At 35.3% G+C, this 15,945-nt stretch overlaps 1 protein-coding gene and 1 long non-coding RNA gene across 2 annotated transcripts; both read right to left on the minus strand.

The window, feature by feature from the left end:
- Positions 1-887: 887 nt before the first annotated feature.
- Positions 888-3,978, minus strand: LOC128512109 (uncharacterized). The gene is made up of 2 exons (XR_008356235.1): positions 3,119-3,978; positions 888-2,933 (listed from the first exon to the last, which is right to left on the minus strand). It is a non-coding gene; the product is annotated as an uncharacterized LOC128512109 (long non-coding RNA).
- An 870-nt stretch (positions 3,979-4,848) lies between these two features.
- On the minus strand, positions 4,849-9,051 carry LOC128512607 (butyrophilin-like protein 2). The gene is made up of 3 exons (XM_053485961.1): positions 9,004-9,051; positions 8,580-8,903; positions 4,849-4,853 (listed from the first exon to the last, which is right to left on the minus strand). The coding sequence occupies exons 1-3, from the start codon at positions 9,017-9,019 to the stop codon at positions 4,849-4,851; spliced, it is 345 nt and encodes a 114-aa protein (XP_053341936.1). The 5' UTR covers positions 9,020-9,051.
- Positions 9,052-15,945: the final 6,894 nt, after the last annotated feature.

Below are 15,945 nucleotides of genomic sequence, written 5' to 3' on the forward strand. Positions count from 1 at the left end.
TGCAATAATATTAAATATGAACATTTTGTTTGATTGGATCTAAATAACTGCGTGGCCATCAGAAAAACACTTCTTAATGAGGTTATTCAGAAAAAAAAAATCTGGCTACCTGAATGTACTGAATGACCAGGTTATCTCACTAATGCATTTTTTCATCCCAGAAAACATGGGCATATATTTGGCTTTGTGAGCATGACAAAGCATTTTTACACAAAAATTGGCTACCACATTACGGAACCTAGCCAAAGCTAAAGGGGATCAGACTAAACAATAGTGTGATATTTTCTGCAGTGTACACTACAGTAATATCAGTCAGTCTCTGTAAATTTAAGAAGGAGTTATTACTATGAAATTACAATCAAACAAAAACCTTAGGCTTATTAGCTCTCAGTATCAGTGTGTAGGTCAGATTTCTGTGTGTAGAACACTAATGACAAACTAGACAACAGCATGATGAACATTCTGCCAGCGATCACAGTCTGTTTGTTTACTTCACTATGCTCATGATGCAAAGTGTTATTTTACAGTGATCAAGTAACCTAAACATATACAGTATATAATTTTAAATAAATGTCTTTCTCACCCCGCCCCCTCTAACCTGTTGCAGTGAATAATAAAGTGTAAATGTTTTGTGCATGATGTCAAAGTTTAATGATGAATTAAAAAAATTAGAACAGAACTGTTAATCTGATAATGGAACAGTTTTAGTGTTTCTTTATAATAAATGTTAACCTAGTTAAGGATGTACAATTAACCCACAATTACACAGAGTAAATCATAACATTCTGTTACACTGTGCTGATAATCATTTCCACACATTGGAGAAATTTATCAGCTACAGAAACATAACTGTGAAGGGAAAAGTGACACATCTAGAAACAAATGAATCATTAACTTGTGTTTTTATTCCATCACTTTCATACAAATATACAACTGCTGTGTGTGTAAATACAGATCTGTGTATGTGGAGAACATTAACGCCTCATCAGTGTATTTAGATCTCGTCCCCATACTGAGGTGTAGCTCCTTATTAGTGCAGGAGAAAGTGGAGTGTATAAGAGGAGAGAGATTCTGATGGAGTCTGGCAGTGATCTGTGTTATATGTTACACGTTTTTGTGTCTTTTATTTGATATGATTAACGGTTTATCTATTGCAGTGGAGTGGAGACATACAGGTGCATCGTGGGTCAGAAGCTGACTGATAGAAGTGGAATCTCTTTTACTGATCACTTACCTACTACCTACGATCCGTTACCTACTAATCCATAGGGTTTTATTCTTTGCTCTCTGTATCACTGCAGTTTTGCACACACTCTCTCACTCTCACTCACACACTTTTGTGTGCATTAAAATTAAATTAAAACTATTCTCACATGCACTATGGCGTTTAGACACAAGGCCGCGTACACAAGAAAGTACAATGGACGAGATGCTTCATCAGTAACACTGCCCGTATTCATGTGTTGTGTATGTCTGTGCTTCCTCTTAGGTCAGTCCTACAACATTTTAAAAACTAACATAGTTTACAACATTTATTATAAAATTTATCTTGACATGGACCCTTTACAGCTTCATTGTTTGCTGTTGGTACATTTTATGTTTCTTGGCCGGGAAGATGAGGGAGAATGAGACCTACAGATGACTGTAATGTAACCTACTGGATTCCAAACGCCGTTAAACAACAAGGAAGAAGTACTGCTGACTACACTTAGATCGTCCACAAGGGGGCACACTCATACTGTAAATGTTAAAAGGGAAAAAAATAAAGTAAAGAAATTGAATTGATGAGTAGATTGTTAATAAATAAAAAAAATACACAGAATCCATAATACATATAGATAGATACACTAAAAAAAAAATAGAATCTACTCAATAAATGTGAGGTAAAAAATTGCACTTATTTTGTTTGGGTAGATTATATCCTATAAATTTGCATAAAAAGTACCTAATATTAATAGCTGTGACAAACAACAACAAAAAATAGGTAAGTTATACCTAATATTCCTCATTACAAATTTCTTCTAAGAATTGAATAACATTTTATTTATAAAACATTTAAAACTAATTAAAAAGTAACACCTCACAATGCATTTAAATAAAAACAAACTTTATGTAATATTGATGTTTTAAGTCAAAGTACAGTTTACATTTCCCTTTTTTTGAAATAATTAAGTGCAAAAGAACATTCTTGCATTCAATGTATTTGGAAATAAGAGTCTTATTATTATTTGCATGAGGCAAAAAGTCTGTACTTACAGTACAGGCAGCTCATTCCATTAGTTTACATTTGAGACTCCCATTTTACCATTTTTGTTCCATCAAGTTTCAAAAACAGTTTCTGGAACACTGGGGTGTACTTTAGTGTTTTGGGGTTCTCAAGTTTGAGGACATAAATCAGTCCCATTACCAGCATGGAAGCTGTGGTTCTGTTTCCACAACCTATTAGGACTTTGGTGCCCTCCAAAACAATGCACACATCTGTTGGGTTCTCCTCAGCTGTAGAATTGTGAATTACCACCTCCTTCAAAGCAGTGTGTCGAGGTCATAGATAAAACACTCTGTTCATAAGAACACATAACATCATGAAACACACAATTGAATTAAATATTTCCCTACAATAATAAATTGTAGAATTATTTTTCCTTCAGTATGTATAGGGCTTTACGTATGTTACATGACTGATGTATTTTCTTCCAATAGCACTCACAGCCATTCTCCTTTTGCATTTAAGTCTCCTAAACTTTTAACACATTATGTAAATAATACCTTCTAATTTATGTTGTGAATGTCAGACTGGATGTTTAATGGAGAGGTTATTAATCAACTTCAGACTGTACACATAAACAGGTGTGTTAACTAGTTCCACACTCATCAACACATAAAGCAGATTTCTCCATTTTTATTCTCTCATCTTCTGTCCATTTTCTGTCACTCTGTGGAAGAGAATAAATCAGTGTGTGAAGGTTTTATACCTGACTCCATACTGTATTTAAATAAAATATAATTTAAACATGAAATGTATGTGCGTGTGTGTGTGTGTGTGTGTGTGTGTGTGTGCCATTATCAATAAGGGGTTCACTACGCTCCCAGCTCAAATATTTTATAATAATTTACTCACCTGAAACACCCAGGCAGCTTGTTAAAAAGAAAAAAAAGCAGAGTAAGTATAAGCTACAAACATTAGCTGTTTTCAAAAAGTCTGTTTTTCTCCTGTACTGACTTGTACAGTATCTTTCCTCTTTCGGCTCACTCACTCACTCATCTTCTATACCACTTAATCCTGAATTCAGGGTCACGGGGGGCCTGGAGCCTATCCCAGGAGATTTAGAGCACAAGGCAGGGTACACCCTAGACAGGGCGCCAGTCCATCACAGGGCACACACACATACGCTACGGACAATTTCAGAACACCATTTAACCTAACCTACAGTACATGACTTTGGGAGGAAACTGGAGTACCTGAAAGAAACCCACCAAGCATGGGGAGAACATGCAAACTCCATGCACATAGAGACGGGAATCGAGCCTGGCTGGGAATCAACCCGGATCCTGGAGGTGCAAGGCAACAGTGCTAACCACTACACTCATGCTGATTTAACAAAAATAAATAAAGAAAAAAAGAAAGAAATAAACATCTTAAAGCACTTCCAGTATTACAATCACTTTGAATCTCTTTCCTGCACATTATCCAGTGTGAACTCTCTAACTCACACCATACACTACAGTAATGTTAGTCATCTCTCAGTATCAGTGTGTAGGTCAGATTTGTGTGTGTGTAGAACACTTATGATAAACTAGACAACAGCATGATGAATGTTCTGCCAGCGATCACAGTCTGTTGTGTTCACTACACTATGCTCATGATGCTCATATATCTATGTGCTATTGCACTCTGAACACACAGCACAGTCCAATCTATTTCATCTGCACAATAAATATATTATTCATGCAGCATCAACACATTACTATTAGAGGAGGATTTTATACTCACCTAACAGGTCCTGTGAAAGTAAATAATAGAGAGTGAAGATTTAACGCATGATTACAAATGTGAATTGTTCCATGTGAAAATGTGAAAGTAACTGTTACTCTGGTTAAAACACAGCTGATGTGTGTCTTATTAAAAAAGAGGAAAACTAGACAACAATCAGTCATCACACACAGTAAATCTGTATAATGTAGCATTGTGCTAATATACCGCTAGTTCCCCTTAAGGAACAGAAATATCTTGTGATTTATTGGAAAATACGATTTTCTGATATCTGCATGTATTTACCAATATACAGTATGTCAGTATATGTGCATTTCCCCCTGTGTATTTTAAATCTATAGTTAAATATTCTGTAATATATCTATGTGCTATTGTAGTACATAAAGGAATATACAGAATATCAGATTCCCACTTCCTTTAATTAAAAACACAGACATTTATCAATGTAAAACACTGAACAGATAACAGAATGATGTGCTTTGCTACTGCCTCGTCTATATATTGGTTACGACAGCATATGATATGTCGCAGTAGACTTGGGAAGATGTGTGATCTCGTTCTGTTTTTCTCTCTTTCACTCCTAAATCCCTCTCTCCTATTATAGAAGTTTTATAAATGAAGTGAAGGACTTCTGTTCTCAGTTCAGTCAGGTCGTCTTTATGCTGTGTGCATTAACATGACTTACTACTGTTAGCTTAAAGAGACTAAACGCTAGGCCGAGTCAACTCTTCAATGCTTTTTCACAATATGGTGTGATTGTTATGCAGAGCGAGTGATGGCAATTATTCTGTCTACAAGCACTGAACACTGTTAAAGCTCTGATTTATGTTTATTGTGAAGTGTCAGGAAATGTCATGTCACTCTGTGTTTCAGTAAGAACACAATTATGAGTCACAGCTTATGAAAATAATACAAAAATGCTGATATGTTACTTGGACACTTGCAGAATAGACAACTGTTCCATCCAGAGGAATCCTGGGAAATGTTATATTTTTATTCTTATATGATTCTGTATGAGATTCTGATGGAGTCTGGCAGTGGTGTGTGTTATATGTTACATGTTTGTTGTGTCTTTTACTCGACATGGTAAACGTCTCTGTCTACATTATTGCAGTGCAGTGGGGTTACACACAGGTGCATTGTGGGAAAGAAGCTGACTGATGGAAGTGGAATCTCACTGATCACAGTTCTTCACATAAACATCATCTGAAAATGTTTATGTTTCTATTTGATTCCTGATTTAAAATCTAATATATGTGATAAGTTTACAGTATATAATATCAGTGTTTATCATTAGTGTGAAGTCGAGTTTTTTTTTTACTTACCCATGCTGAAGGTGTTGTGTGAAACAACAGAGAGAAATAAAATGTTAGATAAAATATAATAAGAAAAAAATATGATTTACAGTCAGAATAGCTGATAAACAATCTTAACCATGTGCATTAAAAACAAAGGTTTAGCTATATTTTTATATATTTATTAAAATATCAACAGATGGTGAATAGTAAATCATTTATATTTAAACAATTGAAAACTCAGTGCAGTAACACATCTGTGATCAGTTGATGAATAACTTCATATGGACACATTTATTTACATTTCTATCTGTATCAGGGAAATAGGGAAGTTACAGCATTAATAATAAATATGTAATATGTTCAGTTCTAATCATTTTGTGTTACTTTTCACATGTATAATGATTTTATTGTCAGGAGAATGTTTTAGATCATAGATTTGACATTATCTGTTATTGTAATCACAGTAATGTAAGTATAAGTAACTAATGTGATGAACTGAACTGGAAATATAATCACAGTCAGTATTTACACTCCACACTATATGTTTTATGTAAAGGAAATTTATTTAAAAGAAGTTTCTCTCCATGATTTAATTTGGAGACCTGAAGTAAGTGACTGACTAAACTTACCAGATGTTTTTTACCTAAACCATTTTACCTAAACCATTGATCATGAGTTTCGGCTGAAACTAATTCTTTACATGAAAATGTAGATGCAGATTCCAAATGTATAAATATTCATGCTAATATATATATATATATATATATATATATATATATATATATATATATATAGTATATATATTATAGTATACATATATAATTTTTATATAATATTTTTTAATTAAAAATTATATATATAAAAGTCCTTTCTGGTAAATCAACTGCATATGTAGTTTATTTACAGTAATTCATGAAAAATGAATATACATTGTACAGTACAAGGTTAACACGAGAAAGATTATAAAATGAAAACAAAAAAAACAGTGTCTACTTTATAAACAGCTTAGGATACAGTGCCCCTGCTCCCTTTGCCGTTTTCTGGTACGCACATAGGTCCTTTACCTCCTGCTTATGGTCACATTCATGCACTGTTTATATAGAATAAGAATATCTTCCTTTCTATCTCTGCATACACTTTCATATCCTTCAATACCAAAATCTAACACTGGTTTAAGCCAGGTTTCCTGAATACATATGACACTTGTATTATTTGCTAACAAGCTTCTTGCATTCCGCTGTAGGATATTCAGATTGTCTTATCACCAGTACCTCCGGACTTCCCATCGACTTCCAGCCTTTTATTAACATTTTTCCAAGATATATTCCTAATTTTCTCTGTTTTGTGTCTGACTTGATCAGTGCAATTGATACACATAAGTAATGAACAAAACCAGCCTTTCCACTGTTAATGTTGTGCTATTTTCCTCCACTTGACCAACCTCCTGTCTTGAGATATCCCCATCTCCATTAGTACCATCACTTCTCCCTTGCTCTTGAACAATTTTCACTGCCTCTGCGTAACTTATATTGTTTACAACTTTTACTTGTTCAATTTCCACAGCTCTCTTCCTCACATTACACCCACTGTATGTTACCCTATGCTGTCCCCCACAATTGAAGCACTTGTCTTGTACATTCTCTTCACAATTTTCAACTATATGTTCACCTCCACACTTGGGGCATCTTTGTTTTCCTTTACATACCACTGCTATATGCCCATATCTCTGACATCTATAACACTGGAGAGGAGGAGGAATATATGGCCTCACTGCAAAGCTCATGTATCTGATTTTAACTCTTTCTGGAAGCACTGAATCCTGAAACTCCAAAAGAATTGACACACTATCAACCCTTTCCCCATTCATTGTTTTATTTAACCTTTTGATCCCCTTTACTTTTTTCTTACAAACATTCTCCATTTTCTGCGCTTAGTTTTTTTGCTCTTCTGTTTTACATATTATTAACAAGCTTCCATCTCTCCCTTATTGGTTTGGCTATCTACCAACCTTCCTTCATTTCTCCAACTTTTTTCCTTTCTTGTCTTCTCCCACTACTTATTAAATTCCAATCATCTGACTCCATTTCACCTTCCTTAATTACCCCAGAAATCATCTTTAATCCAGTCACAAACCAGTTTATGTTAACCACTGTGAATTCCAAATACAACGCTAAAACGCTGCGAACACTTCACTTCTCCCAGGCGATTTAATGCCACTTAGTCATATGACCCTGCGGAAGGCGCTCGACCTAGTTTCCTAGAATACACAGCTATTTATAAGAGGTCTAATGATGATGCGCACCCGCATCACCTGACCAACGTGCCTTCTGGGAAACTAGGTCTACAAACAAAAAAACTACAATAAATAAAACAGTGCGCTCTAGTGGTGAACCGTCACACATTAATGCTCTCCAGTGTTTTAGCAGAGCTCTTATGCAAAATGTGATAGTTTCAGTGCTATAATTTAATCCACAATAAAATCACTAAATATTGTGAAAAGTAAATATTGTGTTAAGATGACAAATCTATTTGCAGTGCAGTTCGTGTTCTCCAGGTTTATATGGTTTACTGTGCTGGTTGTAGAACAAGGCTGCAGGTAAAAAAGTAAGTCCAACACTACAAGCTGCTATGAATTTACAGCCGTACAGAAGTGGAGAGGTGTGTACACAGTGCATTAGTGTCTGCCAAGTCAGATACCTGACTATCTTATTCTAAAACTCTCAAACATCAGATATTTACATGTATGGCATTTGGCAGACACCCTTATCCAGACTGACTTATATTTTTAAACATTTTAATGGTTACTCATTATAGTTGAGGTTAGTTGAGGTTAGTCAGAAATCCAATGTATGTCTCACTTTAACCTCAATGTGTGTGTTTCGTTTCTCAGCACTATAGAGTATTTATTATCTGTTTTATTAAATTAAACTCTAACAATTTAAAAACCACAGTAAGTGTGTACTTAAATTTCATCTATGATGTAAAAATGTCTCTGATGTAAAGTTATATTGAGCCAATCCCTGATTAGCAGGAAAAGTAATAAGTGATTCACTTATCCCTCACTATTTAATTAGTATTTGTACAAGCTGCTGCTTTTAGGCCCTTGTGCAGGTGTGTATCAGAGTGAAAAACACACTTGCTGTTTATTGGACTAAAATAAACTCCACTCCACATTAGCACCCTGTATACTGAACCTCATACTGAATACTGAGTGTGTGTTTCATGTACTGAGATGGAAAGCACAGATGATGATGTAGAGTTTATGAAGTGTGAAGTTAAGAAACACTTACCTTCCATCTCTACTGTAATCTCCTCTGTTCTGTCTCCATCAGTGACCTGACACAGGTAATGTCCTCCATCTGACCGTGTACAGTCTCTCAGCTGTAAAGAGACGTTTCCTCTCTCCAGCTCCTGAGTAAACAGACTCACTCTGCCCTCGTAACGTCTCCCCTTTGTCACCTGTCTGTTCTTATAGACACAAACACAGTCTGTCTCCTTAAACCACCGGATCTCCATGTTAACAGCACTGATTTCAGGAGACAGACGACACGAGAGAGTCACAGCAGAGGGATCATACTCCTCTACATTACTGGGACCAATAAGTTTAATCTCATCTGTGTAGGAAACACACACACACACACACACACACACACACAGTTAGTTTAATCTCCAGGAAATAATACAGATAAATTGATCTCTGTAAATGTAACTTACTGCTTGCAGTCGCCATCTTTATCTCTTTCTGTCGGTTGAAACTAATAAAATCCTAAACACACACAGAAAGAGAGAGTCATCCTTTTAAACAACTTAACTCACACAAACACACTGTTAGAAAGCACAATTCCACGGTGTATTTGGAGGATTAGTTTAACAGGTTATTGAGTCGTTGGTGACTACCATGTACTTTAGCATGATGCTAACTCCTCTTACCTTTTCTGTTCCTCATATAAACATATCTGCTGCTTTAGCTGAAGTCTGCCCACATTTTACAGCGGCTCATCTTCACTATTTACCTCATTACATTATTTATAAATTCGTTATATTAGGAAGTGTAACGGTGCAGTTGTTCTGTTTCCGAGTGCAGAATTACTTTCACTTTCACATCCATTACAGCGAGAAAGCCCCGCCCCTTCACCTCTGATAACCCCGCCCCCTATGTTAAACACTGTTTAGGCTGCGTTCCATTTCGAAATGTACTCCCTACTTCTTGCTCCGTTTGCAGTGAATGACGGTAAAGGGAACTTCCCTAGACAAAATTCCACCATTTGGAACACTCTGCGAAGTCATCAGCGCTGACGTCACTTCCTCCGTGCGTTACTATGGTAACATAAGCATCTCGTATGCCGGTCGCTACTGCCGTGAAAATTTTACACTACGGACATTATTTATTAAAACAATATATAATACCATTATAAAACATAAATATATAATAAATAAATTATAATAATAATTGATTAAAGATGTACGGAGATTTATTTATTTATTTTACCGATTACTAGCCTATATCTTCACCTCAATATTCTCGTGTTTCATCATTTTCACCTTATCGATCTCTCTTTGGTTTCTCGACTCACGATTTGGATTCATTGCTTCGCTTCGTTTTCACGTTTTTTTTTTTTTTACTTCTCGCTTTCCTCGATTACAGCTCAGCTTCACGTTTTGGCTCAACAACATCGCGGACGGACTTCACTGCTCAGATCTCACGCTTCCGAATTCACGACCACGGCTGAGTCTCCCGAGAGCAGTTCATGTCCACAGTCTCACTTTCCTGCCATTTCTCACAGAGTCTCATTGGGTGTTTACTTACTATAAATAGAGTATTATTTAGGTTGCTGTGTTCACTTCTTAGTCTGCTAATAAAATTTTCTTCCTTCTTTCATTCTTATTACATCTACATTGTTCTGTATTAAAATGTATCTCTTTTAGTTTATTATCCCATTCACGTTGCCAGTGTTGTTTTGCCTATCTCCACACTAGATTTTTTTTTTCTCATCTGGTATTGCAGGCTTTACTTAGATCGTCCACAAGGGGGCAGCATCTGCTCATGTATGAAGTAGAACATACATGCTCCAATGCTGCCCCTTGTGGACGGTCTAAGTGTAGTCTGCAATACCAGAGGGCGAAAATCTACGTTGTTACATTATGTCTGATCTCATAAATGCTCTACAAAATGAATTGGCACAGAAACGCTCCAAAATATTGTGGACAGTCTTCTAAGAATAGTGAAAGCTGTTATAGCTGCTAACGATGGACTAACTCAATATTGTATATGTATTTGGATGTCATTGCAGGTCTGGCCATATAATTATTTTTCTTCTCTTTTTTCACTGTTTATAGTTTATAAAAAAAATGTTACTAGTTTGTTTAGACATCATTGTTTCTCCTTTGTCTGGTGGCATAACATGAATTTATTCAGTGCCATAATGCACTGCAATACATTATATAATCAGAACCCATCACTGCACATCTTCTACCCATTTTTCTGCAATATTTCTTTTACTGCAATATGTCTTTATTTTTACTTGTACAGTATATTTTACCAGTTAACTTTATCTTCCACCGTATTACCCTTTATTTATATTTATTTCTTATGTTTAAGTTTTATTTTAAGGTCACTGGTAGTCGAAAAAGCATTTCACTGCATATCGTACTGTATATGACTGTGTACGTAACAAATTAAATTGGAATTTGAATTAGATTTTATCCACTTAGCTGCATAATAGATTCAAAAATTTGTAATGTTCTCTTCCATATAATAGTTATGTTTGCTGTATAATGATATGAAGGAATCACATTAAATCCCACGTGACTTATCTACATGATGTTGCTTAGCTGCATGTTTAAATTACAGAAAGTAGGGTTTCATTTAGGATGCCCATCTCTTATGACAAAACTCACAACACACCTCAGAACATTAATGTGAAATGTGCCACAGTGATAGTAGATATGCTTAGGACCATCATTTGGAGTCTTTAGATTTTTTTCTGTGTTACACAGTTTATGGACTGAGTTCTAAAATGTATAAAGTTTATAAAATGCCAAACTTTCCTAACTTGTGCACAGTATAGTGGATATAGTGGGTGTGGATTTGGATATTACAGCAATGTGGTTTTCTTCAAAGCTTTTAAAGAGATGTTTATTTCTAAATTAGGTTCATGTATTATGTCGAGTCCATGGCAAAAATACCTACTTTTTGTACAAAACCTTATCAATGTTGATGTGTCTCTGGTATGTGGATGTTGAATAACAGATTATCATGAATAAGTTGGTGTTTCATTAGTGTGGCCTGGTGTTATCATCCTTTACACACCTCGATCATATACAGCGACAAATATCACTCCTAAACATCTGGAAAAAATTATTAAATTTTAGATAAGCAGAGCACAATAGAACATTTCATATTGTTTGTGTTTATTTTATATTTCTTTTCTATTACAATCTAGTAATGAAACACGCATGTGAACATTTATACTTGATAAAAAAAAAGAAGAAAAAATCCAATTCAGTATGTTTGAGGCAACAGTCGATCGTCATGCTTAATTACAGTTTTTCATGATTGCTTAGGCTCGATTTTAAAAACAAGGCTCATTTTGTCAAAACCCTACACACAATTCGCACATCTACACACACAAGTAGCAGAACATTTCAGATCTTTTGCAAAATGAAACACCTAATTCAAAACTGTACAATAATTTACCAAAAGCCCATTTTGGTACCCTATGGCGCACACATGGTTCATACAGTCGGATTCTGTTTGAACCAATTACACACTGCTGTGCTCAATCTCAAACACATTTCTACCTTTCTAATGATACAGTCTTGGTTTGATTTTTTTTCTCTTTTTTAAGATATTGATAAAGAACATGAATATATTGACCAAACACAACACATGAGACAAGTACTGCACCTTGATGAACATATTTATTTCTTTTCGTGTACTCAAGTCAGTCAATACTGAACATTTGAACGAAACATTACTACGTAACAAAACATTTTTTCAGCCTTCCTCAGTGTTAGTTCGTGGTTTATTACATGGTACACAATTGTAGCATGAATTTCGTTACACAGATTTGGTTGTCTTTTTCTTTGTGCATGTCCTACCCCTCCTCTAGGTCTTCCTCTTCCTCAGCCTCTTCTTCCACCTTTTTCTTTCCAGATTCCCCCTCTCATCCATACTCTTCCTCTTCTTCCGACACTGTCCACTGACTTTCAAGAAGCTTAAGAGTTTCTATAGCAGAGGACAAAATGGTGGAAAGAAGAAATATTCTCCAAATACTGAACATAAAGATAAAAGAAAACACTGCTTTTCTGTCCAATTTCGGTTTCTTGTAATCTTTAAAAGTGCAACTTAAAACATGCAATCATGTAAATTGGTAAAAGGTCAGCCATTTTGCTCCCATCAATCTGAAATGTTATAATAAAAGTAATAATAAAATCAGTATGGTAAATAAATGTAAGAACTTTAATATAGTAACTACTATATGGAAATTGGTTGCTTCTAAAGTAGACATATTTTCAACATTTGGCTGTTTTACAGTTTTTGCCCATTGCTTAAACACATTTTGCAAAACTTCGCTCATTGTGCCAAAACTCTAAACACAAGTAAACATGACACAACGCTTGGAAATATACCATTCACATCTGTGCCAAATCGAAACTCTACTCTCAAAACCTAAACTCTGCTATCAAAACCTAACATTCATTTGTCAAAATGTAACTCTGTTGACTAAATGACACATACTTGCATCATATGCAAACACTTTCAGATCAGGGGGAACACACTAGTCTACTTTATATAGAACACTACAGTCTTTGATTTTCATTATTTATTCAGAAGGCATATTTTTTTAAGAGACACATTTTCAAACAACCAAAAAAGAAAATAGGCCTACTCAATATTGTACATTGCAGCACTGTACATTGCGGTACCATGAATTCAGATAAAGCAAAAAAAAAAAAAAAAAACATAATACAGTAATAGAAAAAAACACTATACTGTAAACTAAAAAAATCATGACAATTGTGCATACGTGGGCTTTCCCATATCACCACAAACCTGGGCTGATCTGGTCTGTTCTGTACAACTATATTATGGAGAGCATCTAGAAATGTGAGTATATGTTGGCTATTGTATGGACCTAGTTTTGCATGATGATGCAGAAGCCCTCGAAGGCTTATGGCGGCACACAATGTGATATTTCCCCCGCGCTGCCCTGGGATGTGCACAATTGCCCTTTGGCCAATTACATTACCACCCCGTCGTCTTGTTTTGCACAGGTCAAATCCAGCTTCATCAATAAAAATGAATTCATGAGGCTGTGCAGTTCCATCCATGGCCAAGATTCTCTGTAGAAAAAGAAGAGAACATATTACTGTACTACAGTGCTACACATACAGAACCCTCACCCCATTACACAGGTACCTGTGTAGCTCTCAGAATGGATCCATGTGGTACTGATATGGTACATATTCAGCTGCTACTGGATTTCACCAGGATTTCACCATATGTAAAGGACAGTTACACTTACTCGTCAGCTGCTTCATGGTGATGCTGTTTTTTCCCAAGCTGCGTCTAATGGTGGTGATGCTCACATGGTTTATGTTGTTGAACACTTGCCTGTCTGCAAGTATTTTCTTTCGTAGCTGGTGGAGACGGATGGCATTGTCTGCCCTCACTAGGTCCACAATGACAAGTTCCTGCTGTTGTGTGAACAGGCGTTGGTGTCCTTATAGTTGGCTAATTGGTGTTCAGTTTTGCCTTTAGATGTGTTTTTGAGTGGTTGCAATTACATGATGTGTTTTGTATTCTGGATACATGTGTTTTCCAAATGGCACCCTGAGATTTCATTTTTGAACGAAGTGTTTTATGTATGAAATAGAGTGTAGTATGCAGGACCATGTGTGTTGCATAAAGGAGTAAGTGTATTGCATAATTGCAACTAGAGTGCAAAGCAGCACTTTTGTTTAAGGTATGGGTACATGTGTTTTAGGTATGGTAACAAAAACTTCAAGTTGTGTTACTTTAGTCTAAGCATGGGTTTATAGTGTTCAAGCAACTGGCAAAAACTGTAATTAACTTTAATATATTTAGTCTATACAAACAATTTTTATATAACAATTTCTATTTTCCCAAGAGCGCATTTCAAGACCTTTACAGAGGTCAGAGGTTATTTTTTTTATCAACAAATCACAGTCCTTGAATTGCTGCATCATCACTAGCAACGCGGGCAACCACACCCCCTCACTAAGATAAAGGTTTTTGTACTTTTCTTACTCAGAGTTGCTCTAAGAAGTTTTCTAAATTACTTTTAGTCTAAGACTCTCAGCTAGGACATTTTAGGCTAAGATAGGAGCTCTCTGAAAGAATTCTAAGAAGCTTTGTGAATACGGGCCCTGATGACTGTGTTGAACCAATTGGTTGGACGGTGCTGTAATTTGACAGTCAGTACTTTGGTATTGCAAGGAAGTGACTTCATGATAGATTTCTGTGTGTAATGTATACATAATGTATAACATATATGTTAAGTGTGTTTAGTGTTTTGAAAATCACTGTGTGTTATGTTTTGCAAAAACTGTGAAGCTGAAAATGTGTTTACAGTTGTGCAAATCCAGGCCAGTGTTTTGCTCCTTGAGTATAAGGATTTGTTAATTGTGAGAAAGTTTTAATTTTAGTGTCTAAGCAATTGAAAAAAACTGTAATCTATAATGAATCTCTTTAATGAGTTTTGACTGACAAAGAACCCTCCTTTAAATAAAATGTAATTTTATTAAAATGTTAAACTTTAAAACTTAGGAAACACTGATGATCTGAAGAGTTATGAAAGATGAAAATATTTAAACATTATTTCAATCAAGTCAGATAATATTTTCAATATTGTACTAAAAAAATTAGGCAGTTCAGCAAAACACCTAAACTATCATTTCTAATGAACATAGTCAGGAAATAAAAGGAAAAACACTGACAAAATAAATAAATGCTCCACAAAATGAAACAAAAAAAAACATAAATTCAAGATTTAAAACACATTCAGGTTGAGATTTTGAACCATGACTCAAAGAGAAGAAAAACTGAATGTGAAAAAAAAAAGTAATTGCATAATGAATGAGTTTGTCGTTATGGTTACAGGATGCTGTTACTGGGGTCGTCTCAGGACATAAACAAGAACTCAGCAACCTGGCTTGGAATACCTGTCTCTAATCCACTTCTTTAAGGTCTGAGGATTTTAAACACCAAGCAATGAAGATGATGATGTATTATTTCACTGTTTTTGTGTCTCTAATTGAGTATCGTGTTCAGAGCAAGTGGGAAAGCCGGGTGTGTGTGTGTGCGCGCAACTGACATGTTGATGTACAATATATTCACATATAGAGAAACCTGTGTGTGGATTCTTTCACCTAATATCTCAACAACACTGAGGATCTGGACTGAAATTCACATCAAGAATATCAGAAAACTTTAATATTAATTCAGAATGATTAATGTGTTCAGTTATCATTTTGTAAAAAAAGAAAATGACCACAGGATCAAGTATCTGTTTCATAGTACATTAATTTAATCTGAATTGACTTCAATGTTGGAAAAACAGAAGGCTGATAAATGCAACAATGACATCATCACCAGCAGCAGCCTCTAAACCTTTTATACTGAAGAAAAGG

The sequence above is a fragment of the Clarias gariepinus genome, chromosome 24 (genome assembly GCF_024256425.1).
Source record: "Clarias gariepinus isolate MV-2021 ecotype Netherlands chromosome 24, CGAR_prim_01v2, whole genome shotgun sequence".
NCBI lineage: Eukaryota > Metazoa > Chordata > Actinopteri > Siluriformes > Clariidae > Clarias > Clarias gariepinus.